The following is a 27,341-nucleotide window of genomic DNA, read 5'->3' as shown; positions in this document are numbered from 1 at the left end:
TCCTCTATCCTGAAGTCCTCCTCAAAGAGCAGTAATAAATTTTACAAGCATGACCTCCTTCATGAAGCCATGCTGACTACTTGATTGTATTATTATTCCTAAATGCTCTACTGTCTAATCCTTTATAGTAGCCTTTAACATTATCCCAATGACAGATGTAAAGATAACTGGCCAATAGTTACATGTTTTTTTTTGTCTCACTAACTCTTTGAATAAGGGTAATACCTGGGCAGTTTCCTAATTTTCTGGGACCTTTCCAGAAGCTAAGAATTCTTGGAAGATTGCGACAAGTGTAGTACCAAATTAATCCCTGTGATTAAAAGCACAATGATTTTATTTTAAATTCAGAGTTTATTTGGTAATTTATTTTAAGTTAGGCCATATTGTGACTGATTTTTATAATTTAAGGAATATATTTGGTAATACTTTTTTTTTAGCAGTATTGTGATTTCATCAACAGTCAGTCACTAGACACTGCAGCATGGTCATCCTTCTGTAGTTTATCAGATGTCTTTAATGTTACAACATCTCAGGCTTTCAGCAAAAAGAAGATAGATGATCGAAAAGAATGGTTGACCAATTTCATGGAAGACCGAAGACAGAGAAGGCTACATGGGCTGCCAGAGGTCTGTGATGTTAAATTGTAGTCTTAATGGCTGATATTTTGTTCTGTTGTGTTTATGGTTGTGACTTTTCAAAATCTAATTTACAGCAATATTTATATGGAACAGCAACAAAGCACTTGACATACAACGACTTCATCAACAAAGAATTGATCCTTTTCTCAAATTCTGACAATGAAAGATCTATTCCTTCTCTTGTTGATGGTAAGTATTTCTGATTTGAAGCTATCCTATATATAATTAAACTTTGATTTTTTTAATCTCATTATTTCCCACTTATCCAAATTGTGCCCAAAAGCCTCTGTCTTCATATACGTTTTTAAAAATAATGAAATAAATCCATGCTTCGTTTTAGCTTAAGTCATGTAATCTAAAATTCCTTTCCTTGTTCCCCGTTGTATCCAGCTTATTGGCCTCTAATGTTAGGAGTTTAAATGCAGGAAACTTATGAATTCAGACTTGAGCAGCTATCGATAAAATATGATAAAAATTGAGATAATGTAAACTTTTTGTTGTTTTGTATACAATTTAAAATCATTTTAATTTTATGAATTAGACCTGTTTCATTTTTGATAAATTTGTTTCCCACCTAGCTCTGATTGTTAAATATGTAAGTGGAATCATCCTTTTGCTGTGATGTTGCGGCACTAGTAATTCAGGGGCCCTTACTAACATTCGGGAAACGAGTTCAAATCTCACTGTGGCGCCTGGATTAATGTAAACTAAATAATTTGATGAAAACCATTCTCAGAAATGATCATACTACTGGGTCATTGTTTTAAACAAAAAAATCTGGCTCACTAATGTTCTTTTGGGAAGGAACTTACTGGCCTTAGCCATTCTGGTTTCCTTGTGACTCCAGATCCATTACTAAGTGTTTGACTTGAAATGACCTAATAAGTCACTCAGTTATGTCAAATAGCTCTAGAAATGCTGAATAAGAACAAAAGAATTGGCATTGACTTAGGCACCTTTTCAAGAACTTGTGTCAAAATTCGGAGAGCTGCACAACAACATAGTCCAGCAATAGCTTGACAGTGATACCTTGCAGCCAACATCCTAGACTTCTCTGTTGCCATCCTTGGCTATGTCCTGTCTCAGTGAGAACTAGAACAGTAGGACAGTGGTATGCAGTCAAGTGGAAGGATTCTGGGAGTCCTCAACATTGACTCTGGATCCCATGAAGTCTCATAGCATCAAGTGAAACATTAGCAAGAAACTTTTTTCGCTGAAAACCATTGATGAATTAGTTCTCTTCCATGTTGAACATCACTTACATTGAAACAATAACAGTAGAAAGGACAAGAACGAACTCTAGGTGGGGATCTTTTAAGTCCATCACTGAGAGTGGCTTGGTAGCACCATTACTGACTAAGCTGGTCAGGTTTTGAAAGAGATATCTGGCCTGTGGCAAGTGACAAGGGAGCCAATGAGAGGGGAAACATATATGTATGACCTCATTGTCCAGAATCTCTGTTGTAGATGCATTCCCATGACTGAATTTTTAAGAGAAACCGCTGTAATCCTTGTGGAGATAAAAGCCTATCTTCACACTAAGGGTGCCCACTGGTGTATTGTGGGGCAGGGCCACTTACAAAATGGAATAGATTTAGAACAGGTCTGGCAGCTCAAACAGGGCTCATGAGGTTCTATGAACCATCATCAGAAGCAGAATTTTATTCAACCACAATTTGTAAACTTTGTTGCCTGCCATATCTCTCCAAGCCTGCGATTAACCCCTCCTCGATGAGAAGTGTACAGGAGCATCACTAGACAAACTAAAAATGTGATTGTATCCTGATAGACTTACAGCATTGGACAGCATGCATTCTGAATAGCAGAAACAACATACGATTATATAGAGTTAACAATTCCAAAGCCAAGAGATCAGAGTAAGCTTTGGATTCCTGCCTTGTTGTGAATGGTGGTGGACAGTTAAGCACCTAGCCAGAAGCAGCGACTCTGCACAGACTCTTCTAATAAAAAATAATTCTCATTCACTGATGGCAGATCCACCTCATTGTTGTAAAATAAGGCTGAATTATTTGCAACTGTGTTAAGCCGGAAGTGCCAAGTGGAAAATACATCTCCATCTCCTACAGAAGTCTACAGCATCAAAGATTCCAATCTTCAACTATTCCAATTCAGTATACTTTTAATCAAGAAATAGCAATGTTTACTGGATACAGAAAAAGCTGTGGATCCTGAACAATGTCCCCAGTGCTCCAGAAGTATCTGGGTCTTTAGCCTAGGTGTTCTAGTGTAACTACAACACTGGCATTTATCCAAAAATGTGGAATGCTCAGCTGTGTTCTGTTCAGAAACAAGGCAAATTCATTTGTGCCTGCTACATCAGTTTCTTTGCATCGGCACAGAGAAAGAAGGACCTGTCAAAAATGTTATTGGGTGGCCCCTACTTGGCTATAATCTGCCAACAGATACTCAATTTGAGTTTTGCCAAAGCTAATTCACTCTTAGCCTGCATTACAGACTAGGTCCAAAGAAATACAAAAGAGCTAAACTCCTGAGGTGAACTTAGAGTGATTGCCCAGCATTTGACCAAGTATGCATGAAAGAACTGTAGCAAAATCGTGTTAGCAGAAATTGGAAGGAATGTTCTCGAGCGATTAGCGTCATGCCTAACATAGATGAAAATGGTCCTGATTGTTCATTGTCAGGTACTATTCATATCAGCCCTAGAACATTATTGCAGAGGTTCTTCAGGGCAGTGTCGCAGACTCAACTGTCTTTAGCTGCTGCTCCAATGACCTTCCTTTAATCATAAAGTCAGAAAAAGAGATGATTGCATAACATTCAGTATTGTTCACAACTCTAGAAACTGAAGCAGTTTAAACTTAAATACAGAAATATTTGGACTGATAAAAGAAATTAACATTTACAACACTCAATTGGCAGGTGATTTATGCCAAGGGAAATTTCTTTACCCAGAGCGTGGTGAGCCTGTGTAATTATCTGCCAAAGAAAGTTGTTGAGGCCAAAGTATTGAATGCTTCCTTCAAGAAGGATTTGTATATAGTTCTTGGGGCTGAAGGGTATAGGGAGAAAGCAAGACCAGAGTATTGAGTCAAATGATTAGTCATGATCATATTGAATGGCAGAGCAGGCACAAAAAGCCAAAAGACTGCGTCCTGCTCCTATCTTCTGTGTTTTTTGACCATCCCCAGAAGGGGTTAATTTAATAATGTTTTGACATTGAATCCAATTGCTGTCACTAAATCCACACCATCACCATCCTGGAGATTACTGTTGACCAGAAACTTGACTGGACTGGGAATTCTTTGGCAAGTAGTTCATTTCCTACTTCTAAAGCTTGACCGCCAATTACTAAACATAAATGAGGAGTGTGAACTACTCATTATTTTGCATGATGAGGAGAGCTACAACAACTCTCAAGGTGATCACCATAATTCAAGGTGAAGCAGCCTGCTTGGTACCCCAGCCTCACCTTAAATGTTCAGTGCCTTCATTTCCGACACCCAGTAGCGGCAATGTTTACTATTTACAAGGTGCATGTAGCACCTCACCAAGTTGTTTCAGAAATACCTTCCAAACTTGTGGCATTTGCATCCCAGAAGGATAAGGCTGTAGACATTTAAAAAAAAACACTGCCTACAAGTTCTCTTCCAAGTGACAAATCATTCTCACTTGGAACTAAATTGATGTTCCTTCACTGTCACTATTAAAATCCTGGAACTCCTTCCTTAACAGCACTAGTAGTGTACTTACACCACATGCACTACAGCAATGCCTTACCACCAATACTTCTGAGGAGAATTATGGATGAGCGATAAATGCTGATGCTTCAGCAGTGTCCAGTTCCATGAGTGCTTAACATGATACAGCAGAATTCATAGACTTCAGCGATACTTTTTGCTCCTTCCTATGTCTAAAGAAGGCCCCACCCCCTCTCTTGAAATTTTCTAGTTTTTACTGAACTAAATTGTACAGCAAACTTCTTTTTTAAACCAGAACCTATGGGACCAGGAGTGGCCTGGTTGATCAAGTATTCCAGTTGATCAATTGGTTCATGTAATTAATGTAAAAACATACACTAAGTGATAGAAATGTAATGCAGGGGTATACACATCACTGTTGTGATTTATTCTGTAAATAAAGTACCTAAATAATGATGCAGTTTTTCATTAAATAAAACTTACCAGCAGAGTGCCTTCTCTCGCACCGTCAACTGACTACTCGGACATCATAGAGTTCGCAGTAATACAGTAACTTTCTGATGTTGAGGCATATGATTTTTACTGGTTCACAAGGTGCTGGTTAAAACAAAGTTTCCTGTATTGTAAGATTTGTATACATTTGTTTCAGGCTTAAAACCTGGGCAACGCAAAGTTTTATATACGTGCTTCAAGAGAAATGACAAACGAGAAGTTAAGGTTGCTCAGTTGGCGGGATCAGTGGCTGAAATGTCAGCTTATCATCATGGTGAGGTAAGTGAAAAAGCAGACAAACCTATCCTGCATTCATAGTTCATACCAAATAAGCATTAGACCTGTGTTTTGAAGTTTCTTTCTGTATGTACCTTAGCCCCAAATTTAGAAGTAAATTTAGATGTTTTTGCATCTGTCTATATTCAGAAAATGCCTTTACATTTCTTGTTGTATCTAAAGGGAGAATCCTTTAGTGTTTAAGTGCCCAAACTTATAATCAAGACTTAATTCAGACCCCATTTGTGAAGTTGAGTTCCTCTTTTTAGAAAATGGAGTAAAAGGATAGTGTTAGTGCAAATTTGGCTGTTTGTCATTGAAGCATTCAATTTGTTCATTAAAATGTTTGTGGTTAAAAACCTGCCTTCCTTACTTTCTGATTTTTATAATGATTTTAGTCTCCAAACAATATGGTTAATTTTTTTTAAACTGGCCTCTGAAGAGGCCCAGTGAGCCATTTAGTTGCATCAACTTCTGCAAAAAAAAACCTCAGCATTGTGTTTTGACATGATGGTGCAACCAACCAAGTTGTCTGAGTAGAATCCTCCTTGCTTACATCAGGAACTAGTACCAACATTGAGAGGGCTGTTCCAAAGATTAACCAGCCTGACAGTTATATTCATAAAATACCTTGCAGTTAATGTCTTGGACTTCTCCGTTACATTTTGACATGCTGGTAGGACATATAGTATTGGAACGGGCCAGAATGTCAGGTAGTAGTGGCCGTTGAGTGACTTAACACTCTACAAGTCTCATGCCTTCAGATTTAACGCTGGTGAGGAAACCTTCTGATTATCACTTATTGCCATCCTTTGTTTGTTGAATCCTTTTTCTCCAAGTGAATATCATAGCCAGGGGCATGAAATATATTTTAGGTTGGGGGTTACTAGCATCTATTCTGAAGATCATAGCTGTCAGACTGGGCTCAGCCAGTGGTGAGATTACCAACAAAATGGAATAACTTGCCTGGCTTCTTCACTCGTGATCGAGATACATCTGACCATGATGGTACTGGAGAGAGTGACCAGTTCAATGCCTTGTAGAGACCAAAGGCCATCATCACACCATCATCACTATTTTATAAGTGGGCAGATTAAAGATATATCTAACAGTTCAAACTGGCATCCATGAGGCACAGTGGACCATCAGCAGCAGAGTTATGTTTCATCGCTGAGCATATTTCTGCACCCTCTATCACTGTAAATGCAGATAACCAACTGTCAGTCAGTTGGAATATACTTGGAGCATCCAGGCATACCCGGCAATTTGGTGAAGTTATCACATAAGGTTACATGCATCCGGTCGATTACACCAATCAGGTCAAAGCTGTCCTGTTGCATTAACTGAGGAATGTTGTTGGAGCATTAAATAACTAATAGGTGTTTCAATGATATTGCCATTGCTAATCCCCCTGACCATGAACAGCTCAAGGGTCACCATTCAACAGAAGCTTAATTGGGCCAGCCAGATAAATACTGTGGCTATAATAACAGCTCGTGCTTTTGGCTGAGAAACCAGTGGCAAGTAGCTTGTCTTTTGATTCCCTGAAGTTTTTCCATCATATATATAGCATAAGTCTCTGCTTGCTGAGATGAATGTAGCTTCAACAATATTCATGAAACTCAGTGCCACCCAAGAGCACAGCCCACTTGATTGGCACCCCCATCCACTATGTTAAGCATTCAGTTATTCTGTCCACCACCTGTGCATGCAGCTTGCAGTGCCTAATAGCTATAGCTGTTAGCTGTGGGATAGATGATGCCCTAGAGGGATTAGCACTCCACTATTAATTAAGAGGCCCGGATAATATTCAGGGTACTTGGTTTCAAATCCCATCACGGCAGATGGTGGGATTTGAATTCAATAATAATCTGGCAATAAAAGTCGTAACAGTGACCAAGAAATCATTTTCGATTATCAATACAAACCCACCTGGTTTAGTGATGTTCTTGAGGGTAGAAAATCTGCCATCTTACCTGGTCAGCCTACATGTGACTCCAGAACATAGCAATGTCTCTTAATTGCCCTCTGGGCAATAAATGCTGACCAGCCAATGATGCCCACATCCCATGAATGAATTGAAAAAAATGTATTGACCAACCTGCCAAAGTCTCTTCAGCAATTTTTCAAATCTACAACCTTTGCTTCCTAAAAAAGCAAGGACAGCACATGCGTGAGAACACCATGACCTGCAAATTCTCCTTCATGTCCCACATCCTGACTTGGAAATATCGCTCCCTCCTTCTTTGTTGCTGTGTCAAAATCCTGGAACTACCTTCTTTGACAGCAGTTGGCACTTACATTCTTTCTTGGAAGGTAGCTGTGTCTAGTGGGGCCAGTATTTATTGTTCATCTTTATTTGTTCTTGCAAGGATGCTGTGAACTGTTGCTGTCTTGACTCACTGCAGTCCATTTAATGTTGGCGCGATGGCAGCGCTTTTAGTAAGAGGGTTCCAGAATTTTGACCTGACGCCATGATGGAATGATGACTATAATTCAAAAACAGCTGTGTGGATATTCCCATATGTCTGCTGCCCTTCATTTTCGAAGCGTTAAAGGTCACAGGTTTGAAAGATGCCGTTGAAGGAGCCTTGGTGAGTTGCTGCGTTGTGTCTTTTGGACAGTATACTCTGCTATCACTGTACCAGTAGTGGAAGGAGTGAATGTTCCAGGTGGCATGCTGATCCAACAGGTTGCTGCTTCTTAAATGATGTCAAGCTTCCTGAGTTGTTGGAGCTTCACTCATCCAGTCAAATGGATAGTATTCCATCACACTCCTGATTTGTGCCTAATAGTTAGCAGGTAATCTTTGGAGAGTTGGAAAGTGTTACTCGCTGTAGAATTTCTACAGGTTCTTAGCTGTAGCCAGTGTGACTTTTCTTATAGTTAGATGAATAGTCGCGTTATGTTTTTAGATAACGGTAGCATGCAGGATGTTGATGGGAGATTCAGTGATGGAAATGCTGTTGAAAGTCAAGGGGAAATAGCTAGATTCTCCTTGTTGGAGGTGATCATTGTCTAATTTGAGTAACGTCAATATTCTTTGCAATCTATTGTTACAGGCTGAATGTTCTGTTCTTGTGTTGGAGGAAACGTAATTGAAGCAGCTAAAGATGTATCGTGTTATTGAATATGGAAATACAATAGCGAATAGGAATAAGAGTTCAGATGAATGTACAGCTGAAGAAATGGTACAAGAGGGAGGCCTTTAGATTTCTGGGACATTGTGCTGTTTTTTGGGGTGGTGGAATTTGTACAAGGTGGATAGATTGTACCTGAACTGGAATGGGACCAGTATCCTCGCAGAGAGGTTTACTAGTGTTGTTGGGGAGAGTTTAAACTAACTTAGCAGAGAGAATGTTCAGAAAGATGAGGAGCCAAATGGTATTTATTTTAGTGCAAGGAATCTGAAAAATACAACGCAGATGAGTTGAGGGCAAAAATTAAAACATGGGGATACGGTGTCATTGTTATCACTGAAGCATGCTTGAGAGAGGGGCAGGATTCCAGGATATGGTGTCTTCAGGTGAGACAAGGAAGGAGGAATAAGAGCAAAGAATGTTGCAGTATTGATCAGGGAATCAATTAAAGTGGTAAGGAGCTATGATTAAGGTATGACTCCTTACAAGGCTCCTCAAATAAAGCCATATGGGGAGAACTTAAAAATCAAAAAGGAGCAATCATGTTGCTGGGCGTGTACCATTGGACCCTTAACAATCAGAAAAATAGAGCAGATATGTAGGCAAATTTCAGAGGTGTAAGAGTAATAGGGTAATGATGGGCAGTTCCAATTTGCCCAACAATAACTGGGATAGTCATAATGTGAAATGTTAAGGGAGTGGAAATCTTAAATACATTCGGGAGACCTTTTAAAGCCATCGTGTAGAAGACCCTACAAGAGAGGGCACAGTCCTGGACTTAATTTTAGGTAATGAAACCAGGCACGTGGTTGAAGGTGGATTATGAAAGACAGTGTTCATTACCTCTGTTAGGTTCAAGATTCTTATGAAAAAAGACGAGGATGGCCCTGAAATCAGTTCTGAACTACGGGAAGGCTGGCTTTAGTAAGATTTGGCTAGAATGGACTGGGAGCACATACTTTTAGGTAATTCTGTGTCAGAACTATAGAACACATTCAAGAAGGAAATACAGAGAGTTGACGGCCAACATGTTCCAAATAAGGAATAAGGGTGGGATCAACACATTCTGTGAATCATGGATATCAAGGGATGTACAGGATTGAATAAAGAGAAAAAAGGGGAGGGTTAGATCAAAAGCAAAAAGCCCTAGAGGAGTATAGAATGTGCAAGAGGGAACTTTAAAAAAAAATTAGTAGATCGTAAAGGGAGCACAAAAGAATAATGCAGGTGAAATAAAGGAAAATCCTAACTTATTTTGCAAGTATGTTAAAGATAACTAGGGCAAGAGAAGGACCTGTAATTTCTGCGTGGAGCCAGAGTATACATGTAGCATTCTGAGCAACTACTTTGTGTTGGTGTTTACTAGTGAGAGGGGCAATGTGGGTATAGACATCGAGGAGAAGGACTGATATATTTAAAGAAATTAACACAGTCAGAAGAGGCTCTGAGTGGATTGTTGGTCTTAAAAGTACATAAATTTCTAGGCCTCATGGAAAAACTGTTGGAAGCAGTTCTGAGGGACAGAATTAATCTGCACTTGAAAAGGCAGGCATTAATTTAGAACAGTCAGCATTATTTTGTTAAAGTGAGGTCAAATCTGACCAACTTGAATAAATTTTTCAAAGTGGTGACAAGTTGTGTAGGTGATGGTAATGGTAATGCATATGGGAAGCATTGAGGATCGGAGAGACCTTGTACATGTCCATTGGTTCCTAAGATGGTAGGGCAGGTTGACAAGGTGGTTAAGAAGGATGCTTTCCTCATTAGCCATGGCATAGAGTTTAAAATCAGGGAGGTTTCTCTGGAACTACATAAGAAGTTGGTTAGATTACAGCTAGAGTAATGTGTGCAATTCTAGAATTCGCATTGTAGGAAGAAAGTGATAGCACAGGAGAGGATGCAGAGGCGATTTACCAAGATGTTGCCTGGCCTGGAGAGTTTTAGTTATGAAGAGATGGAATGTACTGAGGTTGTTTTCCTTGGAGCAGCAGAAACTGGGTTAGGGGGAATATGATTAAGATGTACAAAATTGTGGGGCACAGAGAGGATAGGTGGGAAGGAAGGTTTCCCCTTGGTGGAGGGATCAATGACAAGGGGCACATATTTAAGGTAAGGGGCAGGAAGTTTAGAAGGGTTGAGGAAAATTGTTTTCACTCATAACGTGGTGGGTACCTGGAGCTCAGTGCTTGTAAAGTTGGTAGAGGCAGAAACCTCCAACATTTAAGTATATAGATGTGCACTTGCAATGTGCTGGAAAACAGGATTAGAATAACGAGGTGGTTGTTTTGACCAGTGCAGATTAGACCTGTATGACTCTACAAGATGTCTTGACCTAGGACACTACCCTTTGAAACTTCTGCTGCAGTGACCTGGGGCTGAGATGATTGGCCTTCAACAGTCACAACAATTTTCCTTGGAACTTGTTTTGACTTCAGCCAGTGGAGAACTCTCCCCAGTTCCTATAACTTCAGGTGTGCTAGTACGGTTTAACGCCACGTGCATGTAGCAACATTTACATTAAGAGCAAGCACTCTTGCCTCACCCCCAAGTTCAACTTTTTAATTCATATTTTGATCAACGCTGTGATGAAATCAGGGGCTGACCTGGGGGATCCCAAAATAAGCATACGTGGCTATATTGCCATGTAAGTGCTTCTTGATAGCACTGAACAATACTTTCATCTCTTTAAAGTAGACTGGAGCTGTAACTGGCTAGATTTGATTTCTCATTTTTGTGGAAAGGCCACACCTGGGAAATGTTTTGACATTTTCAGCTAGATGCCTGTTTTGTAGCCGTGCTACAGTAGCTTGGCTAAGGGCTCAACTAATTCTAGAAATTCCAAACATTTTCGGTTTCACAACTTTCATGCTTTCGGGAACCATAATGTTTCTGCAGTGTCTTCACCTGTTTCCAATTATTACACAGAGTGAACCAAATTGGCTGAAAGTTGATGCCTTTAATGCTAGGGCACCTCAAGAAGGACAGGATGGATCATCCACTCAGCACTTCTGGCTAAAGATGGTTGCACCACTTCAACTTTTTTTTTATCACACTGACATTCTGGGCTCCTCCATCTTTGAAGATGATGATGTTTTTGCAGCCTCTTCCACATACTTGTTTAAGTATCCACCATGATTCATGCTGGATTTGGTAGATTTGTGGATCTTTTCTCTGATACATTGCTTATACAATCGCTTTGTTCTGTCTGGTTAGGTAAGGCTTTGAGCAACAAATGAGCTGAGGCAGGGTGGAGGTGGGCAATGTTATTAAGATGGAAATACAGTGTCAATGCAGATATATAGCCATCTCATATCCAAATATGATGGAGGGTGCAACCTTTTGCCACAGTCTTGCTTGGTGATCTGCCTTCAGACAGCAAAGAATAAGCTGCTTCATATAGACATGTCTTGAACTTGGCAACGAGAAGGATTTTTCAGATGAAGAGGTTCTTGGAGACTAAAAAGAGAGAGAGCACCCAGAAGGGTGGACTTTGAGGTGGGGCAGGAGCACACATGGGAATTTTATACATCCCCATACTTACAACTCTGCCAGAGCATAAAATTCTGCCCATAATTTCTGAAGTTAAATCTTTATTCAAGAGTTGTTTAAGCTTTTGTAACATTTTCTACGTAAGCAGGCCTTTCATGTTAAATTACTGATTTCCTAACAATCAGTGATGAACTTCACCCCCGACGTAAATATCCTTGGACCGAAAAAGCATGCATGTGCAATTAACTTTGGTGGTATATGCAGTCAGACTAAAGTGGAAAAATTAATTTGCTACATTCTGTTTATTTTAGATGTACCATTGTCCAAAATGTTAAGAAAGGGCCTGAACACTCATTTATAGATTTCTGGAGTTAACCGGTTTGAGTGGTGATGGTTAACCTGGCAATAATCATGTCTAAGATCTGTTGCCTGTGATCTTGGATACAGCAACAATCTGATCATGTCATTGTGGCAGGCAGTGAAATTTTGAGTTAGATATAGTTCTTGGGTCTAATGTGATCAAAGGATATGAGGAGAAAGCAGGAACATAGTACTGAGAGGGATGATCAGACATGCTGATACTGAATGGTGGAGGAAGCTTGAAGGGCCAAATGGTCACCCTCATTTTCGACACTTCCTTGCAGGTACATTTCTTTCTATTCCTTAGGAATGGACTGCCAAGTATCCTTGTAAAAATTTGGAATTGGATTGATAGAACAGCTTCAAAGTTTTGACAGTCTTTGAAATGTGATGTTGTATGGTTGGTGTGAGAGAACTAGTCTCATTTTCTTCACGGATATTGTGAAATAGGAGCCAAACTGATGCTGGATTTTATCTTATGTTTCCCACTTCTTCATTAGGGCTAAAATCTCAGGAAAAAGCTGATTGTTTGACAATTCTTTCAACTAGTGCCAGATATTTTGTTGCTGATACTTGCCTATAGCGTAATATCTGGAACAGGGAACATGTAATCTGTTATTAAAGCGGTTATTTTAGAGCAGTTGATAATTGGGCAAACTCAGTACGATTTTAAGAAAAAGAAATCCTGTTTGACCAGCTTAATGCAGTCCTTTGAGAAGATAACATTTGCTGTGAATAAATGTACTATACTTGTTTCCAGAAGGCATTTGATAGTGTGTTGTATCAATGGTTTTTGTGGAAAACAACAGCTTATATGTAACGGTTAATGTATTGGAGTGGTTAAAAGATTGACTGGCTAAGAGGAAGCAGAGTAGGTATAAATGGATCTTTTACAAGTTGGCATGATGTAAGAATTGGTGTGTCACAGGGCTTGGTGCTGGGACCTCCAAATGTTTGCAATTTATATAAATGACAGATGAAACAATGGAAGATATGGTTGACATATTTGCTGATGACACAAAGATAAGTAGGAAAGTAAGTTGAGAGGAGGAGGTGACAAATGGCTATATAATAGATTAAATTACAGGGCAAAGATGCTGCAAATGAAATATAATGTGATAAAATGTGAAATTGCCTATTTTGTCAGGAAAAGTAAAAGAGAAACATTTTTTCTCAGAGAAATTTCAGAGCACAAAGGAAATCTGGTGTCCTAGTGCATGAATCACAAAAGGGTAGTATGCAGGTACAACAAATAATTAGGAAAGCGCATAGAATGCTATCCTTTATTGTGAAGGGAATGGAATACAAAAGTAGGGAGGCTATTCATCATTTATACGAGGCACTGATGAGACTGTGCATTTGAAGAAATGTGCACTAGTATTGATCACCTTATTTAAGGAAGAATGTAAGGTTTGCTAGATTATTATCTGAAAAGGTGGGGTTGTCCTCCAAGGAAAGGTTTGACAGGTTAGGCTTGTATCCACTAGAATTTTGAAAGACTATAAGATGATTTGATTGAAACATATAAGATCCTGATAGTTATTGACAGCGAAGATGTAGAAACTATTTTTCTACTTGTGGAAGAATCTAGAACTAGAAGTCATTTTAAAAATTAGGAGTCACCCATTTAAAATAAAGATACGATGAAATTTTATTCTCCTTGAGCAACATGAGTCTCTGGCACTGTCTTCTTGAAAATGTGGTGGAAGCAGCGTCGTAGAATATTTCTAAACCAGAAGCATTTAGGTAGATTCTTGTTAAGGCATGAAAAATTTAGGTGGAGGTGGGAATGTGGATTTGAAATTACAGTCAGGTCAGCCATGATCATATTGAATGATGGAGCAGGCCGGAAAGTCTGAATAGCATACTTCTGTCTCTAATTAGAACGTTCGTACATATCTTCTGTGTGGGCAATGATTAATGCCTTTTTTTTTTCTTAAAACTGAAAATGCAACAATTTAAAAAGTTACGCCGGCTCACATGGCTGTTAATTGGATTGAATGTTTCAGAGTAAAGTAGTTGGCTGGGTGGCTGGTTATCAATGCAATGTGATGCCTGCTGCATGGGTTCAATTCCCACAACCTGAGGTTACCGTGAAGGACTGTCTTTCTCAACCTCTCCCCTTGCTTGAGGTGTGGTGACCCTCAGGTTAAACTGCCAACAGTTGTGTCTCTCTCTGTAATGAGAGAGCACCTCGATGATCTGGCAGGACTATGCCGTCTCTTATGATGTAGTGTTTTGCTCAAAGTTGAGGTAGAAAATCGACTCAAATCTCTGAAGTAGGGCCACTTTATGTAGAATGCAAAGAGGATCACAACATGCACCTCTGATGCCAAGGAAATTACATGTTTTTCAAAAGAAGTCACAGATTATACCTTTCGGACTCTTCACTGGTCATTTCCCTTCAAATGGCATTTATATACTCGTGTAGAAGTGAAATTTTGAAACCCAGTGTTTTAAGCAAAGAAATTAGTGGGTTAAATTTTGTACAGTAAATGGGGGAAGCCATCAGTCAGGCAACAGAAACACCTGACCAGTACACTCCTAAGTTGAGTGTCTTTAAACAGTACTAAACCTTTGAAGTATTCTTTGCTTCTAAACAGTTCCAGGGCTTAATCAATTCTTCATTAAGCAGTTAACACACCAGTACTTTTTTCCCAGCCCTTGAACTTTGAACTGCAAACGGAGATCCAAGTCTTTTGGGTAGAGTGGGGCACTCCATTAAATAAGACTGATCCACATTTTCTGTGCTGATTGAGAGTTAATGACAGGAATGATCCATGGTGCTCACATCAAAGTACCATAGGGGCATTGAATTCTTCATCAGGCTGTGCTCCTGCTTAAATGAGTGTCCTTTGAGCCCCACAGCCTGGGAGAGGAAGCCATGGCATTGGTTGGGCCTGTAGTTTCACTGCGACATGAGTGGTCACAGGAAGGAAAGGAACAGCTGCTCCATTGGTTCTGACAGCGTTTCATAGAGTTTGTGTCCGCAAGTGCTGTCTTACTGAATAACGAATTGAAGTATGTCTCAAATAAAGAATTTTTTTTTGGTCAAAAAGCAGTTGTTGATGCTGGATTAAAATTCATAACTTGAAGATTGGAATTGAAAGGGGGCAGAGATTTCAGAGGATTGTAGATCTTGAGGAGGTTACATCGAAGGTTATGGCCACTGAGGAATTTTGACACCGAGGATGTAAATTGATTCATTGTCATTCTGCAACCATATGGAAGATGAGTGAATGCACCTTTGTGCAATCAGGAGCATAACCCAGTGCTGGCATTTTTAAGAAGAATGAGAGAGCATGCATTGAAGAAGTGAAATTAATTACTTGGAAATGTTGTCAATGAAGTTTTAGTCGTAGCACCATGTATTGGCATTTTTATTGTTACATAAATAACTGTCACATTCCTTTTCAGCAAGCACTTATGATGACCATTGTAAACTTGGCTCAAAACTTTGTAGGAAGTAACAATATAAGTCTGTTGCAGCCAATTGGCCAGTTTGGTACCAGACTACATGGTGGCAAAGATGCTGCTAGTCCTCGATATATTTTCACTATGTTAAGGTGAGTGAAGAAAACCGTTTAGAAATAGTTTAGAAATATATGTAAATGTTGACATGAAAGAGACAGATTAATGTTGCTCATGTACATATTCTCCTCAAGCTCTTAAAACACTGACCAGCCTTTTCCCTATAGCACTGGCAGACCTGTGTTGTTCCAGATTTCAAAGTATTCTCAGCTTTATTTTGGTGTTGTAATTTAACTTGTTGCTTTTGCATTTTTTTAATGTTGCCTTTTACATATTTTTATAGCAATTGTACTTTTAAAATGTTTCTGTTACTCTGTAAAAACATCTTTCAAAACTTCAAAATTAGCTTGGATATGCAGTTAATTTACAATGTAATGGATAATTTTTCTGACTCATTATTGAGTTATTTAATTCTATTACATTTATTGCATTTGTTTTTAGTCCATTGGCGCGTTTGCTTTCTCCTCAAATGGATGACAATTTGTTGAAGTTCCTTTATGATGACAACCAGCGTGTCGAACCGGAATGGTACTGCCCCATAATTCCCATGGTTCTCGTTAACGGAGCTGAAGGTATTGGTACGGGATGGGCTTGTAGAATTCCTAATTATGACGCCAGGGAGTTAGTCAACAATGTTAGGCGGATGCTCGATGGCCTGGATCCCCTACCTATGGTAAATTATACTAGATATTTATGTGAATATTTTTAAAAATAATTCTGTATTTTAAGAAATTAATGTGTTTTATATACATGTAAATATGTGTTTTGCATAACATTTTACTAGAGCAACATTTCGTTCAAGAAAGTATGTTTCAGATAACCAAAGGAGACCTAGCATGTAGGGGATAAAATTGGTCTAGACTAGCATGATTGTGTAATGAGCCGGCATCACATTTTACACCACATCTCTCTTTCTCTCGATTGACTTCCACAGAAATGTGGAAGCCTTAGTGTCTTAAACTTTTTTTTCATTAGAAGCAAGTATGAGGTGAGAAAAAGCCTTTTTACACAGTGAATGGTTAAGCCCTTAAATATACTGCCTAGAAGTGTGGTGAAGACGGGTTCAATTGAGGCATTCAAGGAAGCATTGGATAATTATTTAAATACAAGCAATGTGTAGGATTGTGGGGAAAAGGCAAGAGATTGGCACCAATTTGAAATGCTCAAGATGCAAAGCAGGCATGATGGACTGAATGGCCTCTTTCTGCACTGTAGCTATTGTGATTCTGTGACAGCTGATGTTATAACATCATATTTCTGACAACCTAGCCAACCCTTTTCATAAAGTGATGAACTTAACCAAGATCTACTTTACCTTTGAGACTGAAGTTATAATACACTTTTTCTGTAATTGGAAACCAGATGTCACTTGTGGAACAATGACTTCACACTGAAGTTATGGTTATGTCCTGTTCTGGAAACTTGAGCATGCAATCTAAACAAATATTTCAATATTATAAAACTATATTAACAAAATACTGCGGATGGCGGTGATCTGAAATAAAGACAGTAAGTGAAAGGGAAACTTGGCAAGTCTGACAACGTTTGTAGAAGATTTCAGAAGAAGACTTTTGGACTTGAAACCTTCGATTTCTGTTTCCACATGTTCTGTTGTCAGCAGATCTGCAGAGTTTCTCTAGTGCTTTCTGTTCTTAACTTGAACACTTTACTGCATGTGATGCTGTTGTTTAATATCTCATCCAACCAGAGGTCTCATCTACCATCTTGAGTCAATCCAAAACATTCTAAACGCTTTTCATAGAGGATAGGTGGTTGGCCTTGTGTCCTGGAAATCTCCCTTAATGTCTATTGGTCATTTATCTCATTACTGCATATTGGATTTTGTGTGGAAGTTAGTTTGTTTATATTTATACATTCTAACAGTGTCAACAATTCAAAAGTACTTCACTAGTTGTGAAGTGTTTTGGAGGGTCCTAAAATTGTGATAGGCACAAAATGTGTCCCAGTTTGTTCTTTATTAATCTTTTATTACAGACAAATTGTCTCTTGTAAATCAAATGTTATGCTCTTGAAATATTTAAATGTAACGAGATCTTATTTGAGTAACACTATTAATTTAAGAGAAAAATAGCTTTTTTTATGACATCAGCATATTGTTCTTGTATACTTTTTATATTCACTTATTGATGCTTATGATGTGCTAAATCTTGTTGAATTTGAATAAAAACATTGCACTGTCTTTACTAATATTGCAAAGGCCAGTTGTGAGCTGTACAGTTAAATGTCATTTTTATGTTTTGCTTTGAATCTCTAGCTTCCAAGCTACAAGAACTTTAAAGGAACAATTCATGAGTTGGGGCAAAATCAATATGTTGTCAGTGGTGAAATCTTGGTTTTGGATCGAAATACAATAGAAATTACAGAATTGCCAGTCAGGACCTGGACGCAGGTAGCGCACAATTTTGAATTGAGTGTTAATTTGGAAATCATTCAAATATTCATGAATATGGATATATTGATGCTACTTTTATTTCTGTAGAGAATATGGATAGCTGCTCAACTTTCCCTCAATGGTTTAGTTGAATGTACCATAAAGATGTGGGTGAGCACCTTAGTGGGTTGAATTGTTAGTTTCATAACATATAAGATTAATTAATTGTTCTTTTTTCTTTTTGTTTCCTTTATATGTGCCTGGTAAATTAACTGGCCAGGGTCCTGGACCATGCCTTTATGACAGAACTCCAAGTCTGTCCTTTAATCTATTAGCAATAATTTGGGAATGTTTCATTGTATAATACTAAAGGAGGATTTTAGGATATACATTTTCTTAGTAAAATCTGTTGCCAGTTGTGAATAAGGATATCAGTGTGTTCATGTTGCAACATATTTATTCAACTATGCATTTCTAGCTCCTGGTAAAAAGAAATTAGCTTACATTTCTGAGTGAAAAACGTGTCCCCACTAGACAAGGACTTTTTTAGGATGCCTTGTGCCTACTTAGTGCAACTATTTTTTTTAAATGTTCCTTTTTTTATATGCTGATGAATACTTAGCCTTTATTTCTATGTAGGCGTACAAAGAACAAGTTCTTGAGCCAATGCTCAATGGGACAGAAAAGACACCAGCTTTGATAAATGACTACAAAGAGTATCATACTGATGCTTCTGTAAAGTTTGTAGTAAAAATGTCAGAAGAGAAACTTGCACAAGCAGAAGCTGCTGGCTTACACAAGGTGTTCAAACTCCAAACGACTCTCACTTGCAACTCTATGGTAGTATTCTTTTATTAAAAAATATAACATCTATGTAAATTATTAAATACTAGATGTATTTTTAAAATGTTCAAATGGCAATAACATTATGATAATTGCAGGTACTATTTGATCATATGGGTTGCTTGAAGAAGTATGAAACTGTACATGACATCTTGAAGGAGTTCTTTGATCTGAGGTTACATTATTATGGTCTGAGGAAAGAGTGGTTGTCAGGAATGTTCGGAGCAGAGTCTGCAAAACTGAACAACCAAGCTCGCTTCATTCTAGAAAAAATACAAGGAAAGATTACAATTGGTAAGGATTAAAATGTGAGAACAAATTGTCCGTAATAGCTTTCAATAGACTGAATTTTACGCAGTAGTAGCTGCTATCATGCAGTGGTTGACAGTTGTATTTCTGGCCAGTGCCACTGATAGGTGGAGTACTGCATTCTCATGTACATTGTTAGGGTATTGTATTTAACCTTGCATGCACAACAAACTATAATTGAATGTATGTAAGGTTATCACAGATAGAGGAACATTTTGGAGAAGGTGTTCTAGGACATTTGGAGTAAGCTTAACTTTTTATTTTAATGTTGCCATAAACCTCCCACCCCAATCGTGATAGTTCTCTTTACTGCCTGTGTGAACAAACCTTTGTAAGCAGCAGATTTTAGGTAGTGATTTTTCCAACCACTACTTCCCTCTCTTTGCCCTTCATATTAGACAAATAGTGTGTATGTGGAAAGCAACCTTTGCATTAATGGCATAACATCGTGGGTGCAGCTGAGTACATGCTGATGGATCACAGTGGTTATAATTAATGGGATATTCATCTGCATTGGGGAAATGCTTTATTTGTTGGCAAGTAAAATCACGTTCGCTTATTTGAGCACATTTTTAATTTCTACTATCTCAGCCATATGTTCATTAGAGGTTTGAATGAAACTCTTAATCTCTTAATCAAGGTTGTGAAAGAAGGGGTACTTCCAGTCTGCCTTTTATTTGTCCCTTTTTAAAAACACATTTTTCCATGTGATGTGGGCAAGGCCCGCATTTGTCACGCATTCCTATTGGCTCTTGAATTGAGTGGTTGCTAGTCCATTTCAGAGTGCATTTAAGAATCAACCATATGCTTGAAGGTCTATAGAAACAAATGTAAACCATGTAACGATGCCAGATTTCCTCCCCTGAAGAGCATTAGTGAACCAGAGATTTTTTTGGTAAGAATTGACAGTTTTTTGGCCAATATTATTTAAAGCCCTCCTTGTCAAAATTTGAGGAATGTACCATAATTGGGAAAACTGTTCCACAGACTAGTGGTAGTAGCCTGACATAGTTGTACTCTCTTACTGACAACACAATCATCATTCCTGGATATCTCCTATCTAATTAGCAGGAGAGACCCATCAGAAGTGAAGCACAGTGGTATACAATCCTGAGGCGTTGCCCCAGAGTCCATGAATTGACTCTGAACCCCATTCTCTACTACTTAAATTCTGAAGCGTTGCTATGTTATCACTATCTCCTCCTCCTCTTAACCAAACACCCTCCTTCCACTTAGCAAATAACCGATTAGCCTAAATTCCATTCAGATGACTTCTGCCCTAAAGATTCATGGATAGAGGTGCCTTGTTTGCAATCTGATCAATTATCCTTGCATAAAAGATCTTCGTCAAAGCCAAACCACCTTTTACAGCCCTAGGTGTTGTATTCAGAAGTTTAAATGTCAAGCCACCTGAAAGCTACTGTGAGAGGCTAAGTATGTATGGTAAGTGACGAATTGGGTTGGGAGGTGTTTAGCATGCCAGATGGTTGAGGTGTGGTGGTAGAGAGTTAAGGTGTAAGGTAAGTACGTGGGTGCTGAAGGTAGATGATAGTAGCGGGGCAGTCTGATCAGGGATAGTTGTGAGAGGAAGGGACCTGGAGTGTTTGGTCTGGTGTGGTCACATTCAGTGGTTTATGGGGTGTCAGATCTGGCAGGGTCAGATTACTGGAGTGGTGTCAGTCATGGGGAATGTCAGGTTTGGAAGCATCAGTTTGGGGACTGTAGGTCAAATCCGGTCAATTCAGGCTCAGTTTATAGTATTTAATTGGGGGCATCATTCGGGGGAGGGAATTCAGCTTAATGTTTATCCAGGTATTTGAGTGGGACGTAATGTTTGAATTTGGTTAGTTAACTAAGGTCATGTGAGTCAGAACTCTGACTTTAAGGGACTTTTGCAGAGGATTCCAGACACTGGACAATTGCCGATGGAAATTTTCAATTTCCAGCATTTCCCTCAGGCATTTCCTGTGTCAGGATTTCCGTATCGTCCTAAACCACAAATCAAGTTTACGCTGATACAGTGACTATCTGGGTCATTATATATAATCATTTTTGATCGTTAGTTGTAACTAGGTAGATTGCTGTACAACATTTTGAGTTTCTGAAGGCATTACACATTTCTATTTGCTAATGTTTATACAGTTCTTAGAAGTACATAAACTAAATTATCTGGGACAAGTTCCCAAACTTGGTGAGGGGCAATGGCAGGACAAGAATATTTGGATTGGGGAAGCGATGGAGTGTGATGGAGACGTGAGGTGAAAGTGCAGTGCACTGACAGGCAATATCGGCCCCAAGAATTTTCTCAATGAGGCTTTAGAATTCCCTCAGTTCTGTCAACAAGAAAGAAGGTTTTCCAATTTATGCGCTCTTTTCAATTCTGTCTTTTTCCACAATCAGTTTGATCTTGCAGGTATTTTCAGTATACCTCAGGAGGGTTTGTGTCTCGCAGTTGTAAGAAAAGTTATTACCTCTTGTACTATGCAGCACACTACCTTTTTTGGAAGTACATTGGATTCCTCCCTTTCCCCAAAAAAAATTAAATTCTAACAAGATATTGGCATTGTCACCTGACTCTCACCTACTTCTTGTGCTCCCAAAACAAATTCCTTGTATTTGCTGAAAAAAAAACTGTTTAAAAAGTTCTGTGCCCCATGTTCTTCAATTCTTTGTGGAATATAATTGTTATTTTCAATCTGCATTGAATTCATAAAGAGCCCTTAGAACCCATCATATTTAGTGGGAATTGTTAAATAGCCATTCTTGTAAAATATTGTCATTGTCTCCAAAATTAATTTGCTCACAGTGCTGCTCACATTTTGAAAAGTTTATTTTACCTTATTTGCATTGTACTTACTTAGTTACTAATTTAATTCTCAATTCTAAGCGATGTCGCATCTACACTCGTGTAACCTTCAATATTTGCACAACACATTTCAAAGCAATTCACCTGTCCATTATTCCTTGTTCTACCTGCAAAGAAACTGATGCAAGATCCATTATATTTTCATCTACAGAAGATTGTTAATCATATCATATCATCTGTTTTACGCTTCTGGGTTTTAATAGCAAAATCAGATCAATTCTAACTAAAAAGCCAGAGAAGTTCTTTGATATGCTCCTGTCTTACCAGCATTACTTAGAAATACAAGTAGTGAAACAGGAGTACATCGAAGGTAGGATTGAGCAATTTCACTGAAAGTAAAACTGAACTTCTACTCTCTAAGTCAGAACCTAACCGAAGTCAGATCAGATTAGGTTAGGTTCTGACTTAGAGAGTAGAAGTTCAATTTTACTTTCAGTGAAATTGCTCAATCCTACCTTCGATGTACTCCTGTTTCACTACTTGTATTTCTAAGTAATGCTGGTAAGACAGGAGCATATCAAAGAACTTCCCTGGCTTTTTAGTTAGAATTGATCTGATTTTGCTATTAAAACCCAAAAGCGTAAAACAGATGATATGATAAAACAGTTAAGTATTTTAAGTTCCCAGTTATGCCTATGCAGTGTTAGTTTGAAAAAAGTACTCTTTCTTGTAAAGAGGGGTCATGCATTAGATGTGAATGTCCAAACGGGGTCCAGCAGAAATTTTTGGGAACTTCTCGTCTCGGATACCTCCTTTGATACAGTTTTTAAAGGCTCTGTTTTAATGGTCGCATACGAACATCTTGAGTATTTAAATTTTGCTTATATTTTGTATGGTCTAACCCTAACTAGTGCTAACTAATGCAATTCAGCTAATTTAAAATGAAACTGTATAACGTTTCTTCAGCATTTAAGATAGACCTTGTTTGCCTCAATGCTGAAATAGTCCCATCATGTGAGCTTTAATATTGAGAATAATACTTAAAAAGACGTAAAATCAAGTTAATTTCATAAAATTTAATTATAATTATATTAGATTAATGTGTGGATTTTGCTTTAGTATTGAAAAACACATTATGCCTCTAAAACTGACATTAACCTCTGAAGTCTGCACATGAGCCATTGGACATGGAAATCCAGAGGTTGCAATCATTGATTCTCTTTTTCGATATAAGGTGCACTGTTATCATCTCCCCATACTTTAAGTTTCCTTCGAAGTCTCTCACCATCCTGACATGTATCGTTGCTATTTTACCTAAAGTCCTAGAACTCCCTCCTTAACAGCACTGTGGGTATTCCAGTGGTTCAAGAAATCAGCTCACCAGTTCCTTCTCAAGACCAGTTAGGTAAATGCTGGCCTTGCTCGTGACAGTCACATCTTGTGAATCATTTTAAAATAACGTAGAAATCAATTAACTGATGAGCATGTACCTTTTTTTTAACAATGTTGATCTTGCAGTATTTGATGTTGAGATGAGTTGCTGACCCCATATTACCACGATTGCCTATGGTCACCTATTTCTGCCTTTGTAACATTGCTCGACTTGTCCCTGTCTCAGCACATCTGCCAATTAAACTCTAATCCATGGCCTTCGTTACCTCTGCAATCAATTATTCTAACACACTCTTGGGTGGATGCCCACTTTCTACTTTCTGTAAATTTGACAACTCCTATCTCTGCTTGTGATCAGGTGGGCCCACTTGCTATGGGTTAATGCCCAGTTGATGCTCGCATTTGATGAGCCAGATTCTTGGCCAGAAAGATCATAATCCTTAAAAAAAAATTATCAAAGTGATCTTTTACTGAAATATAAGCGCACAGTGTTGCCATGTGTTTTAACAATAAAGCAATACAAAAATTTATAAACATCTGAAATGAAAATGAACGAGAAGATAAATACAATTTTGTCTTAAGAGATTCAAAGATTTTTAAACAGATTAGAAATAACCCAAGCAATTTTTGTAATTTGAATAGAAAACACAGCTTTGTGTTGGAAATGACACACAGCAGTATATGTTATAAACATTGTTGCAACTCTCAGAACATCTAGTGCTGTACTTCTAGCAAGATCCAGTCTAGTTTATTTCCATGTAGGAGAGAGACTTCTTTTGAAGTAATTAAAATTTAATGTTATCTGCTGGAACTGTAGGAAATCTTAATTCAGGAGCATTGCTAATAATACTAGTTACTCCTTCCAGTACTGTGCCATCCTTGAAGCAACTTGATTTCATTCCTCCTCTTTCAAACAAAAATTCTAGCACTTCTTTTCCACTGACAGACAACACTGAAGTATGGGACTTATAATAATATTTGATTCTCTGATAATTTCATTACTTTGAATTCCTTTTCTTAGAGAGAATTCTTTGCACGTTACTCCATTTAATGACTTCTCAGCACTTTGAAGCTTGATGCGTGCTTTTCACTCGAATCACTTCCCAGCACAAACTGAAAATTAGTCTGGAAAGTTCTTCCCTTCAGCTGTCTGGGTAGTTCTGTATGAACTGTGGGTAACTTAATCTCATTTGGAATAATGGATATTGTTGTTAAAAGTCAATTCTTAACTCCAAAAACCCACTCAAAGCCAAATTGTTTATCTTAGAATTTCAAGAACCTAAACTTGCAGTAAATAATGTTATACGCGTATATATTATAAATGTCCCTTTCATTGCACTTATAGCATGTCAGGTTCTAGCATCAGCCCTGACCTCATTGACTTGCATTGACTCTTGGTCAAGTAGCGTCTTGAGTTTGAATTTCTCATCTCTGTTTACAAATTCCTCCATGGCCTTGCCCCTCTACATGACTGTAATTTCCTCCAGCACGATCTGGAAGATGTTTGTGCACCTCCATTGTGGCCTCTTGTGCATTCTTAATTATTTCTCCACTGTTGTTAGCTGTACGTTTTTTAAGTTGTCTAGGCCCCAAGCTCTGGAATTCTCTCTTTTCTTCTCTTTACCTCACTTTCCTCTTTTAAAGCAATTTTTGAAACTTTTTTGACTAAGCTTATAGTCATCTGACTTAAGATAGCTCCTTATGTGGCTCGTCCTGCTAAGCACTTAGTGAAAATGTCACAGTGGTAAAGGTGCTATATAAATAGAAGTGGAATAAAAATCTTTGAAATGTTTGCAACTTGAGTGAGATAATACTGGATTTTTATTAGTGTTTGGAAATTATAATTTTAATTTTATATTTCTGAAATATCAGATCTCCTATAAATCATTTTGATGTGTTTTAATTCATAAATTTGATATTATAGATTTTCTTCGATATTTCAACTTTAAAATTAAATGTGTATCTCCCAATTATTTATTTTGCACTTGAATTATAATTAAGGGATGAAAAATTATGCTGTTTTTACTTCCTGGTTTGCTATCCTGATAGTACCTCTGTGTGATTGGTCACTTTCTCTGGTTGATGATCTAATTATTGTTGGACTCTTGAAATGGCTGGAGACTTTATACCAGGTTTCACGCAGTGTTTGGAATAGCAAAATCCACAAAGCAGCTACATCTTTGTAGGCATCTTTTTTTTTGATGGTTGCTAGTTAACACCATTGCTTCGTCATGGATAGCAAATTCCAGGACCTTTTTATAATTCACATATTTCAAAGTTTGGTTACTGTATTTAAATTTACGCTGGAATGGTCTGTACACATTCAAAGTTAAAGATTTGCATTTTGTTTTTGAAGTGTTAACAAAATCTGTCTATCATCTTACATTCCAGATGATGGATGTAATAGACAAATTTATTTAATATTTGTATACTTTTTAGATATAACCTTTTTTATAAATATTTTCTTCTTAGAGAATAAATCAAAGAGGGATCTTTACCAAATGCTCATCCAGCGGGGCTATGAATCTGATCCAATCAAAGCCTGGAAAGAAGCTCAAGAGAAGGTAAAAATGGTTTCTTGAAAATATGCTAACTACCAAATTGTAGACATTGTTAAGTTTTATAGTTTAATAATTGAACCAGTTGATGGAATTATTATGTAGTGAATGTGTCTGGTAAGTTCCCAAGCATTGTAGTGATTCGTGAGAAAATTTAGCACACAAAGAATCCCAAAAACGGTCAAGAATTTTGAAACAACCAGAATTCCAATAAACATCAACACTCCAGTTTTGTGCAAGTGAAAATCATACAAGTTGATGGAAAAGAAGTGATGTGCCTTAACCATTTAAGGCAATTTTTTTGGCATAACTCAGTATGTTTGAATGCAATGATGTTCCCAAGGTCATTGGCAGAAGGGAAATGGAAACTTGCACGGAAATATACAAAATGCATCTGTCAAATGATTCTGAGGTTAGTAAGGACTAGATGAGAACCTAAATAGTTTAAAGAGTGAATTTCATTTTAACTAACATCGGCAGAAATATTCATCTTTAACTGGTGAAAGTCAACATTGTTTTGGTACGTCAAATAATTTTCAAAAAATGACATTTGTATTAGTAATTACTTTCTTGGCATTTCATAGAAACTGATTTCCTGGGCTTGGCTGTGCTGTTTAGTAAGCACTGAACAAAATCTACCTGTCTGGGGAAAGAGTCAGGGAATGGGTAGTTACTTTGATTCAGGCATCCACAGTAGTTTGCTTTTATTTTACCAAAAAACAATGATGTGATTTTTATTTATAAATGGCCCAAGAAGAACAGTTTATTGGATGGGGATATTTTTGTGCCAGCCAGCTAAGAAATTCAACTGTTGGATTTAAAATCTGGAATTGTGCCAATAATTAGATGCTTGGGAGCAAACTCCGGAATCCTGGGTAACCCAAGACATGAGCACTCAGGTTTTGATTGCCTTTCCAAGGCTGGATTTTCAAAAAGTGAAGGTGACAGAATTTTAATGAGTTTTTTCCTATCCATGGCCTTATTAATACCTGAGTAGGATCTGTCTTGACCGCATTGGCTAGTTAAAGGGTAGTCTGTGGGGAATTGACCACGATTTGCCCGATAACTAATTTACTGGCATTCAGGATTAATGCAAGTTGAATATGTAATGTGTATGGTTTAGAATCACAGTTTAGTTGCTCAGTATACCTATCTGGTCATTATAACTTATGCTTGCTAAGCTCAAGTTTATAGAATCATGATTTTTTTTGACACTTTAATTCACCCATGAAATGCTGCTGTTTATTGGCTTACTGTTGGTTCTTTTACACGTTGTGTTCTTTAAAATATTATGGTATATCAAGTGAGTCCCTAATAAGGATCCAGCTTGCGCAGTATTCTCATAACTGAGATTGTAATACTTTGTGTTACTTAAGCCAGGGTCAGAGTTCTGACAGGAATCATTTTTCAAAAGTCCTCTTTCAAGATAAGGGGG

The 27,341-nt window shown here is 37.9% G+C and overlaps 1 protein-coding gene across 1 annotated transcript in view; it reads left to right on the top strand.

The window, feature by feature from the left end:
- top2b (DNA topoisomerase II beta) overlaps positions 1-27,341 on the top strand; it is a 162,211-nt gene that overhangs the window by 102,602 nt on the left and 32,268 nt on the right. Inside the window, exons 17-25 of the mRNA XM_048607571.1 lie at positions 534-626; positions 713-827; positions 4,968-5,089; positions 15,493-15,641; positions 16,048-16,279; positions 17,882-18,016; positions 18,638-18,838; positions 18,940-19,135; positions 25,821-25,912. Coding sequence (XP_048463528.1) covers positions 534-626; positions 713-827; positions 4,968-5,089; positions 15,493-15,641; positions 16,048-16,279; positions 17,882-18,016; positions 18,638-18,838; positions 18,940-19,135; positions 25,821-25,912 — 1,335 coding nt within the window. The remainder of the gene's footprint in view (positions 1-533; positions 627-712; positions 828-4,967; positions 5,090-15,492; positions 15,642-16,047; positions 16,280-17,881; positions 18,017-18,637; positions 18,839-18,939; positions 19,136-25,820; positions 25,913-27,341) is intronic.

Source organism: Rhincodon typus, chromosome 2, assembly GCF_021869965.1.
Source record: "Rhincodon typus isolate 14 chromosome 2, sRhiTyp1.1, whole genome shotgun sequence".
In the NCBI taxonomy this organism is placed as follows: Eukaryota; Metazoa; Chordata; class Chondrichthyes; order Orectolobiformes; family Rhincodontidae; genus Rhincodon; species Rhincodon typus.
The sequence above is the reverse complement of the archived record's forward strand: the minus strand, read 5'-3'. Positions and strand labels throughout refer to the sequence as shown.